At 55.2% G+C, this 11,595-nt stretch overlaps 2 protein-coding genes across 2 annotated transcripts; both read right to left on the bottom strand.

Annotated features, from left to right (window-relative positions):
• Positions 1 to 1,188: 1,188 nt before the first annotated feature.
• Positions 1,189 to 3,165, bottom strand: C8A04DRAFT_25238 (uncharacterized protein; the record flags this gene model as incomplete). The annotated part of the gene is made up of 2 exons (XM_062779487.1): positions 1,189 to 2,735; positions 2,805 to 3,165. The coding sequence occupies 2 exons, from the start codon at positions 3,163 to 3,165 to the stop codon at positions 1,189 to 1,191; spliced, it is 1,908 nt and encodes a 635-aa protein (XP_062640411.1).
• Positions 3,166 to 4,779: 1,614 nt separating this feature from the next.
• Positions 4,780 to 10,363, bottom strand: C8A04DRAFT_34584 (SNF2 family N-terminal domain-containing protein; the record flags this gene model as incomplete). The annotated part of the gene is made up of 5 exons (XM_062782881.1): positions 4,780 to 5,559; positions 5,609 to 8,470; positions 8,504 to 8,651; positions 8,688 to 8,938; positions 8,969 to 10,363. 5 exons carry the CDS (start codon positions 10,361 to 10,363, stop codon positions 4,780 to 4,782), a joined length of 5,436 nt encoding a protein of 1,811 aa, XP_062640410.1.
• Between the last annotated feature and the right edge of the window lie 1,232 nt (positions 10,364 to 11,595).

Genomic DNA, 11,595 nt, shown 5'->3' with positions numbered 1-11,595 from the left:
TAGGGCAAAAAGAGGCAAGGCAGGAAAAGCAAGCCCCTTCCTTCCAGTCAGACAAGTTTACCAATTTGGGATGCGAGACAAGCAACCCAAAAAACACACCACCAAGCCTTTTTTTCTCTTTTCGTCCCCTGGAACGAATCGAAGCATGAATTCGAAAATGTTTCCGAGCCGCGCACGCACCTGCGCCGATCCACGCGGTAAATTCAATGAAGGGGGGGCTGTGTTGTCGACCCGTCCTCCCGTCGACTAACACGCGAAGGTTGTGTTTCTTGGGCTGCGGCGCGGAGACGGAGAGTTTCAGGGGCACGGTCTGCTCCGTCGGAGCAATGGAGAAGACTTTTGTTCCGGCTCCGTTCCTGTGGGGCTGCTACTGTTAAGGTTGTGGCGTTGTGTTGCAAATAATAGTCTCTTATTGGCTGGGGTGTCCTTGATCGATTGTCGGGGTTAAGAAGTGTGGCGCTTAACTACGCGCTGTGGCTGTGGGTATCAACCGGTGAGGACCGGAAGTTAACGTTGACGCCCTTTGACATGCATGTCAGATCGCAGGAGAAACGGCAGCTCGGCACCTCGATCAACGGCCTTGACCGCCACTGTGCCGTCGTCAATTTGTCTTTGGGTACCATCGAAGTCAGCATAACCTAAGTAAGTCTCAATGCACGCAGCAAAGGGGCACCAAAAATTATGGCAGCTTTGGCCTCTCCAAGAAGAGCAGGCCGGCCAATGTCCAAGTATATTTAATGTTTTGTAACATAATATGTCAAAAACAAACAGCGTTTGTTCCTCCACCCCCTCGCTGGGAAACACCCAAACGAAGACAGGGATGTGACAACGAAAGCAGAAAGCCAACAGCTATTTGCGCCCGCAGGCACAACAAGTACACCCGACTGATTCACGGGGCACTTTTTGGTTCAAAAGAAAACCACAAACCGCTTGTACACATAAATGTCCCCATTCTTTGCTGCTCGCGCGCTCCAAGGAACGTGTTTGACGTCTTGGTCTTCAAGGGAAGAAAAACACCGCAAACGAAGAAAGAGCGACAGGTTAGACAGACAAGAGACGGGTCAGATGAGCTCCCCTAGGACTGGAGCAGCAGGGACACCGGGGCAATACACCCCGGTAGAGAAGAGAAGGATTTTATCTCCCAATTGACGAGGGAAGATACGGATAGACTGATGGCTCAGTCGAAGCCTAAGCGGCAACGCTGGCGGTCCTCAGTCCCTCCATCTCCCTCTCCAGGAGCCTCTCAGTCACCCCGCCTGTAAACGGAGCCGAGTCCTTCTCCGCCTTCGCCGCCTGCAGCAGCGTGCGCGCCGCTTCGGCGATGCCCAGCTGGTCGTCGGTCCAGAGGGGCTCTTCAGGCGCGGCGTCCGTCACGCCAACGCCAATGAAGCCGCCCTCGGCCGCCCACTCGCTGGTGCGTTTGATGCCGAGTTCGGTCCAGATGCCCTCGATTGCGTTGATCAGCTCCTCGCGGAACTCCTTCGTGTGTCCCGGGGTGGGCGTCACGCGCAACCGCTCCTGGCCGACGGGCACGGTCGGGTAGTTGATGCTCTGCACGTAGATCCCATGGTCCTGCAGAAGCTTGTCGCTGGCCTTCTTCGCAAGTTCGGCATTACCAACTAGAATGGGCACGATATGGCTCGGGTTCGGAATCACGGGGATGTCGCGTTCCTGGAGGGCCTCCTTGACCGCGCGCGTGTGCAATTGTTGCAGGCGGCGATCGCCCTGGTGTTCCATCTGATATTCAATGGCTGCGCGGGCACCAGCCATGATGGCCGGAGGGAGTGAGGTAGTAAAGATGAAGCCGGGCGCGAGCGAGCGCACGGTATCGACAAGCTTGGCGCTGCCGGCAATGTAACCGCCGACGCAGCCATAAGCTTTGCCAAGGGTACCGGTGATGATGTCAATCCGCTCCATAATGGTCCCGCGGGGCCGGCCCTGGACGTGGGCCTCGTAATCCAGGTGCTCCGCCACACCCGCACCATGCGGGCCGTACATGCCGACAGCATGAACTTCATCAAGGAAGGTGATGGCGCCGTACTTGTCGGCAAGATCACAAATCTCCTCAATTGGGCCAATTGAACCGCACATGCTGTAAACCGACTCGAAAGCAATGATCTTGGGGACGTGGAGCGGCAATGATGCGAGCTTCTCTTCCAGATCCTGTACATCGTTGTGCTTGAAGATGATCTTCCTCGCACCGGAATGGCGGATACCCTGGATCATCGAGGCGTGGTTCAAGCTGTCGGATAAGATGACGCAGTCGGGCATTTTGCTGGCGAGGGTAGCCAGGGTCGCATCGTTGGCCACGTAGCAGGAGCTGAAGACCAGCGCAGACTCCTGCGCATGGAGCTTCGCAATCGTTTGTTCCAGCTCGACCGCATGCTTGTTATGGCCGGAAATGTTGCGTGTGCCACCAGCCCCAGCGCCGTATTCGTCAAGCGTCTGGTGCATCGCCTTCAGGACATGCGGGTTGCGACCCATGCCCAGGTAGTCATTGGCGCACCAAACCGTGACCTTCTCTTCCTTGGTGGCCATGTGAGCGCGGGGGAATTCCTTGGCCAGCCGATTGATGTTGTTGAAGTACCGGTACGACTTGTCCTTGTGCTTCTTCTCTAATTCATGGTTGTAGAATCCTTCGTAGTCAAATTTGCCGGTGTGGGTGGTCGGGCGGGTGGTGGCAGCAGGGCCAGCGCTGACGGCCGGTTTGGCCGGAAGACGGGGAGGTAGCTGAACTGTACGTTAAGCCATCGTCAGCAAGAATCCCAGAACAACACTCCTAACAGTAGAAACCCCCCACTAACCCTTCTCATGGCCCGGGAAAACTGAGCTATCCACGGCCTGGGCCTCCTGCGGGCGAGTAGTATGCAGCTTCGCCTTGCCAGCCTTCACATGGCCATGAAACGTGGCCATGCCAGCCTTGGCCGCGACGCTCGGGAAGCCGGCCGCGGTATGACCCATGCGAGCCGACTGGACGGCCATGGCCTTGCCCATCACGGGGCAGCGGCGGGCGAGCACCTGCAGCTTGGACATGGTGCCGCCGCAGGGGGACACAGCCGTCGGCGTAGCAGGGGTGACGGCCGTTGACATGGCACGGAGACCCGCGGCCGTGGCCTGCCTCATGAAGGGGCACATGGCCTTCGACTGGCGCAAGACGGAGTCCATTGTTGGAGATCGTTTGTCTTAGGAGACGGGGCGATATCGCGTGGTGGTTTGTCGTCGGTGATTCGAACAAGGATTTTTTTTTCGTTAACAGATGTCAACGGTGGGGGCGGGGGGATCGATCGATCTTTCCACAACGCAGGGGCGATGGAAAAAAACCGACTCAACCTGTTTCTTAGGTGAGGTAAGGAGTCAAAGTACAAAAAAAAAGAAAGCCTGGCACCACGCAAGCACAATCTGTACCAGCGCAACGTCAGGATGGGAAAGGTGGAGGATCAATTGGAAATGTTTGGAGGAAGAAAAAAAGGAAAAGAGAGAGGATGAGTCTCAAGAACGGGAAGTCGGGAAGCCGAAACAACTTCTTGTGCCTGTGATCCACATTTGGTGTGGATCCATCCCCGTGTCGGCTCGGAGTCGACTCGGTATCTGTCCTCTTCATCAATGAGAGCCCTGACATTTTTTTCGCTGCTCAAATCCGCTGCTTCCTATTGGCCCCAGCTCGCTACAAGCGGAAGGACTTGCCCCACGGGCCAGAGTAATTAGGCGGGCAAGGTCACCGCAACTTCCCACGCTGCGCTTGCTTCCGTTGAACCCCGCGGTCTCGGAGACCTTCTGCGGGTTTCTGGACCCCAGACTTGAACCACGTTTTTGGGCCCTGCCTCGGCCCAGTCTTTTCCGGTGCAAGTCATCAGTCACACCAACAAACCACAATACGCCCTTGCATATGGACACTAATTCTGACAATCAACCAATCACTCCTGGAGAGGATCTGACCAGTCGAGTAATTGATCTGGAATCCTCGGTTTTGTCAACACCTTTAATTGTTGAGAGTCCGAGAGCAACCTAGCAAGCCCTCTTCCCCTCCTTCGTACCCCCCTTCTTGGAAGGTTACCATATGGCTTAGGCTTGGCCTTTACAAATACACTACACTCGACAAAGAACCACTCCAATCCTCTCCGAAACCGATGCTTGTCCATGTTTTGCCCTCCATTCCCTAGGGCATCCCACTTGCACCGCCCCTCCCGTCGTTTAGCTCACAGCGATCACTGAGTGCCCCAATCCCGCCTTCCCACTTTGTCCATGCTTCCACGAAGTGCTCCAAATAAACCCCTTAGTTTTGTGCCTCCCCAACGCCGCCAGGAAACGCTCGAGAAAAGCAAATTGCCGGGGTATCTCAAGAACAACCATGAGGATGGAAGAGAAAGGAAAGGGATAGAAGGAAAATAAGAAAAAAAGGAAGCAAAAGGTCAATGCGAAATCGGAAATACCTCCGAGTTAGTCAATGTTCTGGGGAGACTCGGCTGAATCCTCGGGTCTGGTCTCGCGCCGGCGGTCCTGCGGGGGAGTTCTGGGCGACGGGTTCTCCGTCTCCGGGGCGGGATCAATGAATAACCGCAGCGCGCTCCGATTCGTCTTGTCGGTACTCGACCCGCCCTGCCCTTGGCCTGTTATTGTGTCTTTCCTCTCTTTCCCGCCCAGCTTTGTTAATGCGTTCGATCGCAATTGCTATGTCGCGTCCCATTGATTGTCAGTTGAAATGTCGAAAGAAAAAAGAGAAAAAAAAGATGAAACAAGAATGAAAAGCTAGTGAAATCAAAAAGCCAAAAAAATTGCGCCTCATGTGTTGCGAGTGTTGTCGGTGTTGCGTACGTTGTTGATATCGGCCTTGGCCGTCCAAGCTTGCTGTTTGAACTCGGCCGCGCTCATGGCGCCGAGTGCACTCCAAACCGCCTCCATTTCCGGCCGCTTCATGGTCGCAAGCTGTTCTGGATCCATGTACCCCGAAAGCATCGCCTCCGAAAACCGCTGACTACGCGAGAACTTTTGAAGGTTTTGGGTCTTGTCCACCATTGGCAGGCGCCCGACTTTGTTTTGGGCCCAAATACTGGCTATCCTGCTGATCAACTCGGTCGGATGGTGCCGCACATGGCGGCCCTCTTGACTCAGGGTGTTGTGGACAGCCACCAGCTCAGGGAAGTCGGAAGCGGAGATAACGGTCTCGCTGAACGAGGGGCCGGGGGCTGACCACGATGGGCCGCTGGGAGCTGCGGATGGCGATATGTTCTGGGCACCCTTGAATTGCGATCCGCTGGCTAGAATCGGTTGCGGGACTGGTGCTGCTTCTTGTTGGGCCGGAACGCTATCCGAAGCGGCCCCGTTCGGCACCGGGGCCGTTTGTGGCCCAGCTGAGCCCCCCTGATCGGCTAGGGGACGGGCAACAGCTAGGGGCGGGTTTATAATGGTCGAAGGAGGGGTGTCCGCCGCGTGGGTGGTTGCCGCAAAAGTGGTTGCCGCAAGAGCGGCGTTCACCGCGGCGACGGCGGGTGGAACAGGTTGTCTGGCTAGAGCTGTAGAAGTTGGAGTCAGCAGTTGCCGCGTCGAATGGTCGCTGTTTGACTTAAGAAGGCGGTAGGTCGGGTTGAGCGGTTGCAGTTCCAAGGGCCACGTTGCCAACAACGCGTGGCCCTAGGTTGAGTCTCTCTCTCAGGTGCTCCGGCACCTTGATCTTTACTATTCTACTGCACCGGCTCGCCGTGCCGTCAGAAACTGGTTGGGACTCACCGTCGGTAAAGCCAGGACGCGGCGGGAACAACCCCGGGGGCAAGGGATACATCCCTGATATGCCCCTTGCCTGCATTGCCCTCTCTTGCTCCCGACGCCTGTACTCTTCTGGGTTCTGTGACCGCAGTCGTTCCATCTGGATATCTTTCTCCGCTTCCTGCTTTTCTTCCTGCGTGAGCTCGTACGTTTCCTCTCGCTCAAAGGTCTCCGTGGATGTGATCTTCCGGATCAAGCTGCCGATTTCTTCGCTGTCGAGAAGGGCATCCAGCACCCTGTCTTGGCCTTTGGCCCCGGACAAGTCTTGCTGTTCCACCTCCTCTGGCATCTTGAAATACTCGGACGTCTTTCTTGAATACGGATCTGGGTTCTTCTTGTCCACAACCCGTGACGCAAGCTGGGTTTTGAAGACGGCTCTGTTGTGAATCGTGTCTTCAAAGGTGCCACCAATGGTTAACCAGTAGACGTAGACTGGCTTTGTTTGGCCAAGTCGGTACGCCCGGCCTATGGCCTGCTTCTCGTCCGTGGGCGAGTACTTGAAGTCAAAGATCACGACTCGATTGGCACCGTAGATGTTGAGGCCAACACCCCCTGCCCTGGTGGCCACCAAGTAGACCTCTGATTCTGAGGCAGTGTTGAACTTTTTGACCGAGTCTTGCCGAGTGGCCACGGGCGTATGGCCATCCAGCCGCTGGTAAATCACCCGCTTTCGCTTGAAGATGTTTTCAATGTAGTCAAGCGTGGGAGTCCTCTGTGAGAACACCAAGACTTTGTCTCCCACTTTCTTGCACTCTTCCAGAATCTGGAGGAGGGCAAGAACCTTGTTGGAGAGTGAGTAGTTTTCGATTTCACGGATTGCAACCGCTGTGCGCATCTGGCTCATCACGTTTTGCGGCACCTCAACTTCAACTTCCGTCTCTTCTTCATTTTTTCCTTGCGGCTGAGCGGCCTGGGCTTTTGTGGCAGCCACTTTTTCCTTATGGGCTGTCACGGTCTTGAAGATGACGGGATGCGCGAGGACCAGGCCGAGGTTGGCGACGAGGCTCCATGCCTTGGCTTGCGTGGTGGCCTGGTCCCCCGCCGTAGCAAGGGCACACTCGATGTATATCCTGTAGAGACGCGTCTGGACCTTCGTCAAAGGAAGTGTGATGATGAACTCCCTCTTCTTGGGAAGCTCCCCTTGGAGGACCTCGATGTCTCTACGGTGAACCTTAGGATCCACCGTCTCCTTCAAAACATGCAGCATTCGCCGAGCTTTGCGTTTCTTGTACTCCTCGCTATCCGTAAACAGCCCGTCGTTGATCGGCCGTGAGAACCGGTCTCGGAATTCGGCAATATCTGCCAAGTAGTTAGGAGCTACCCAGTTGATCATGGCATAGTAGTCCATGACATTGTTTGTGAGTGGGGAGCCCGTCATGGCGATACGACTCATGGTCGTAAAGTTCGCAGTGGCCTGGTGTCTCATGGACTCTGAGTTTTTTATGGAGTGAGCCTCGTCGCCAACAACTAGGTTTGGAGTTTCCTGCAGCAGCTTCGCCACGGCCTCGTCGGTGCGCATCAGCGTGGTGAATCTGTTGTAACTGAGAAGCAGGATCCCCCCCGATGAAGCCCAATCCTCGAGGGTCTTCACCTGCTTTGACGGTAGCGCCGTGTCTACCCGCCACACGGGACCAAGCACCTCGTTTGGTGCCCACATGCGAATTTCTTCCTCCCAGTTGTCTACCAGACTGGCTGGGCAGAGAATCAGGGTTTTAGAATCCCGCAGGCTCTCTGGAATTTGCGACCAGACTGATTCATCTGGCGACGCAGACGACTCAGCAATGACTACTAGAAGAGAAATCACCTGCATCGTCTTTCCTAGGCCCATGGTATGCGCGAGCAGGCAACCTTGGCGGATGTTCGAGTCAACGACAACCTGGTTCCACATGAAGCGGACGCCTTCGATCTGGTGGTCTTTGATCTTGCTCCCAATATGGTCGTTGAAATAGATCAGAGCTTGATCATCCGACTCCTTAGTCTCATTAACAATTAGGCGCGCGGTTTTGCTTGACACAGACCCTTGCTTCGCAAGCCGGTCACGTAGCTCCCGAGTACGCCGATTGAATTCTTCGTTGCGTTTCACGTTATCGAGTCGGAGATTCTTTGCGGTTGCGTCACGACGCTTCTTCCGCCGTCGCTTCTTAGTCAACGGTGTGTCTGGCGCGTTCGGCTCGTCTGACGCTGACTCCTCCTCCAAGGTTTCGGGGTCGTCTGCAGGGTCATGTCTCTTGACTGTAAGCGGGGTGGAGGGAGTCGGCGAAGCTGGCATTCCTTGCCGTGATCCCTTCGGCCCGCCACGGGGCCGCGCCGGTGTGGGCGGCTGGGGGGCGATCCCGAGGAAATACGAGAGTATCCGTCGAAGAAACGAGCAGAACTTGGCGAACGACCCCCCTTCTCGCTTCATACGATGGCGTGTACTTCGCTTCAGGACGGTCTGGCGGAAACGTTGAGCAGATACGCTGATAAAAATATCGAAAAGGCGGCATAAATGGAACGTCTCCTCCGGGTCGGCAGCCGATAGAATAAGGTCGTCACTGGCTGTAAGAATTGGCTGCATATGTTTTGCCCATAACTCGGTATGGCTGCGACCATTGATGGCCTCGTAGATCCGGGAAAGTTTCCCGCGGGACCATTCGCACAGTACCGCCACAAGGAGCCGCTTTGGGTCTTTTGCCTGTTCCCAGTGTTGAATCCCAATCTCTCCAATTTTCTCCAGGCCCTCCAGCGTTTCGATGTCCGGGACTTCGTCGTCAGTCAGCTTTGGCGGCGATGGGGACGAGTCAATAACAATGGCCTCGGACGCCGCAGCGCCAGTCTGGCGTAGCGTCGCCGGTGTCACCGCTGTCTCGGTCTTAATTTTCCGAGGTGTGGGGGAGACAGAAAGCAAATCGCTCTCCTTAGTTTGCTCAGGTTGCTCAGCCACAGACGTCGTTCTTGAAGGGGATCGAGCTACGTCCGGCACACTACTGGGAGCATCCGGGGCCTTTGTCACGGTCTGATCGTATAACGGCTCAGAGTCCACGTCCATCTCATCACCAATGGGCGGAACGAATTGATCTTCTTCATCATATTCGACAAACGCGCCGATATCGTCATCGCTCGTCAAAACCTCCTCATCATCGGCCATCGGCTCCGGCCGCTTCACTCGTTTTGGCGCTGGGCGAGGAAGCGTTGACGGCTTGGGCGGCTGGATCGGGCTCTGGATTACGTCGATTAGCCACTTCTGGCGCATCTTGTTGTCAACGGTAGCTTCCAGAAACCCAGCCGCTTTCTCTGTGAGCTCCTTTGTAGTCCAATGCCCCCCAATAATATACCCCGAGAGTTTCGCAAGGTGTTTGTCGAAGTGGGCCAGATCGTTTCTTGCCCGGCTGATGAGGGCTGCGCGCTGGGTGTTACGGCGGGCGTCTTGCCATGTCTTGAAGGCCTTGAGGTCGCATTTGGGCTTCTTCTCAGCCAGCCATCGAGCTTCCAGGTCCTTTATTATTGACTTGATCAGCTCGGTCGCCTCCTCTTTGCTGGCGCCCCTATCGTTATTTGCTGCCTTCCCCGCCTCGATTGCGGCCAGTTCTTCCTCCTCCTCTTGATACTCGCGCCAGGTTTCGCTGTCCACGCTCTCATGATCCGACTCTATGTCCTCACTATCCGCTTTCACGCTCCCGTTTCCATCATCTAGTTGAAGTTTCTCGGCAAGATTCGTTCGGAGGAAGCGTTTCATAACCGCCGCAACCTGAAGACGACGCCCCGGCGCGATATGACTTGGCAGCAATGTAAACGCATCGTTGGCTGGGTCTGACGGAATTCCCAACGCTGGCGCGAGTATATCACCTTGCAGGAGAACCCTGGGTCCCAAAAAGCCGGTACTGCCGCTCGCGTGAATTAAAGCTTCTGCTGTGTTGTTGAGAATCACCTGGTCGCCAAATTGATCGTTGAATATATCGCCTTCAACGGGAATGGCGGTAAAGTTCCTGTCGCCCAAGGTGTCGTCTAACACAGTCGTAAGTGCAGCTCTCCTCTTCTTCTTCGGCGGCTCTCCCTCGCCAGCGTCGGCACCTTCTAGCACCTGGGCAGGGTCCAGCGGGTTGCAGTCCACGGATCCTGAAAGAGTGGGAGACAAAACGCCCGGGTAAGTGTTTCCCAGATCCTCCGCAGCACCAACTGGTCTAGCATGAGTCTGACCAGGGCCCACATCGAGAGCTGGAGTGGGTTCAATCGCGGCTTGGGGATCGTCGAGCCGAAGAGATTCTGACTTGATGGCTGCTTCATCGATTTCTGCGGTCTGGCTATTAGCCAGCTGCAAAGCGCGCCATTTCTTGAACCCTTCGCTACGCTTTCTGAACTGGTTGATGGCATCTTTGAGCGCCAGCTGATGAGGAAGCTTCTTCACCCCCAAAGAACCCCACAGTTGGTCGTAACCAAGTTCGTCCCCGTACGTGAGAAGGGATTCTCCGTCAACGCCACAGTCACGAATTTTTGCCTCAAGCGTTGCCGGGTCCGGTAACCGCTTTGCGGCAGGTGCCTTCCAGGACCGATTGACGGTACAGAGTTCCTGCACCACCCGATCTTCGTCCCATAGAAATGGGTCGTCCTGGTCATCCTCTGCCATGATGGCAATTAGGTGTCCTTCGGTGAGCCTGAGTTAGCAGTTGTAGTCGTGAGGGTTGATGTGCGTTGAATCCAGGATTCAAGGCAGACAGAGTGTGGTCAAGAAAAGAAGCGGAAATTGACAACAAGTCGAGCCGCCAAAACTAGAATCGTGGTGATGGAGAGGGGGCATTGGTGAGGAGAAGAATTGTGACGAAGAGTCCGTCGGCCCGCCAAGTGCGGGTGAGGGTAAAAGGTTAGAGAAGGGTGGAAGGCAAGATGCTGATTGATGGTGATGAAACCAAGCCGTGTTTTGGAGATCAATGTGCAAATCTTGATTTCGAGGAGCCTAGCGACTTACCGGTAAAGAAGTGGTGAGTTTATCGCTAACGATCTTCATGCTTCGGCCGTTGACGACCTCAATCGTAAAGTGATGAACTGGATTCACTCTTCCGATCGCAGGTGGGCTTTACTTAGCGGGCCGTTTGATTGGTGTTTTGAGACCTAGGGTGATCGAGGAGCGGATTGTTGGTTGGTTGGTTTGGGGGGACGTATCGCGAAAGTTGGCGCAAAAAATGTATGGCGAGTAAAGATTACTGGCGGTGGAACATTTCGCTTTCGACTGAAAAGGGACCCTCGCGGGGAAATTGTTAGAAGGAGAAAAGCAACTTTCAAACGGCAAGTGGTGAACCTGGATGTTACCGGGTCAATGGTTGGCCTCGCGATATAGCTTGACCGGCGAGGCGGTCGCCGAGACCGAGCGCGTCGAGAGTGACGGGTGATCAGCTGAAAAGGCGCTGCATTGAGTTTTGGGGAAAGGTGTAACCCTGTCCCCTGCATATACAGTCAATAGCTTGAGCTATCACTGTACGCAGGTACAAAGGGTTCCAACGGAACCTAGGTTTGCTCAACTTTATAACGTTACTTGAAACTGAGCTTAGAAAGCCAATTTAAGAGCAGGTTCATTTCCTTGAACATGCCTGCGGTTACCGATAATAACACCGGGTTCTCCTGTTATCTGAATCTAAGCATTCTAGCCAACCGATGGCGTCTACACATAGTCAACCTGGGGTGTCGAGTTGGCTCCCGCAAGGTACACGAGTGGTGGGGTCTGGACATCAATTCCCACTGTCCCAAACAGATTCGGACCCCGCCTGGTGGAAGGCGCGGGGCAAGGCAAAGCTGTCGTTGACAATCCCCTTGAGACAAAACGTGAACCCTGAAGCTATAGAGGCTTGGGAAGCGTGGATGCGG

This window comes from Dichotomopilus funicola, assembly GCF_033296635.1.
Source record: "Dichotomopilus funicola strain CBS 141.50 unplaced genomic scaffold C8A04scaffold_5, whole genome shotgun sequence".
Taxonomy (NCBI): Eukaryota; Fungi; Ascomycota; class Sordariomycetes; order Sordariales; family Chaetomiaceae; genus Dichotomopilus; species Dichotomopilus funicola.
Note: the sequence above shows the minus strand (reverse complement) of the source record. Positions and strands in the feature narration are given on the sequence as shown.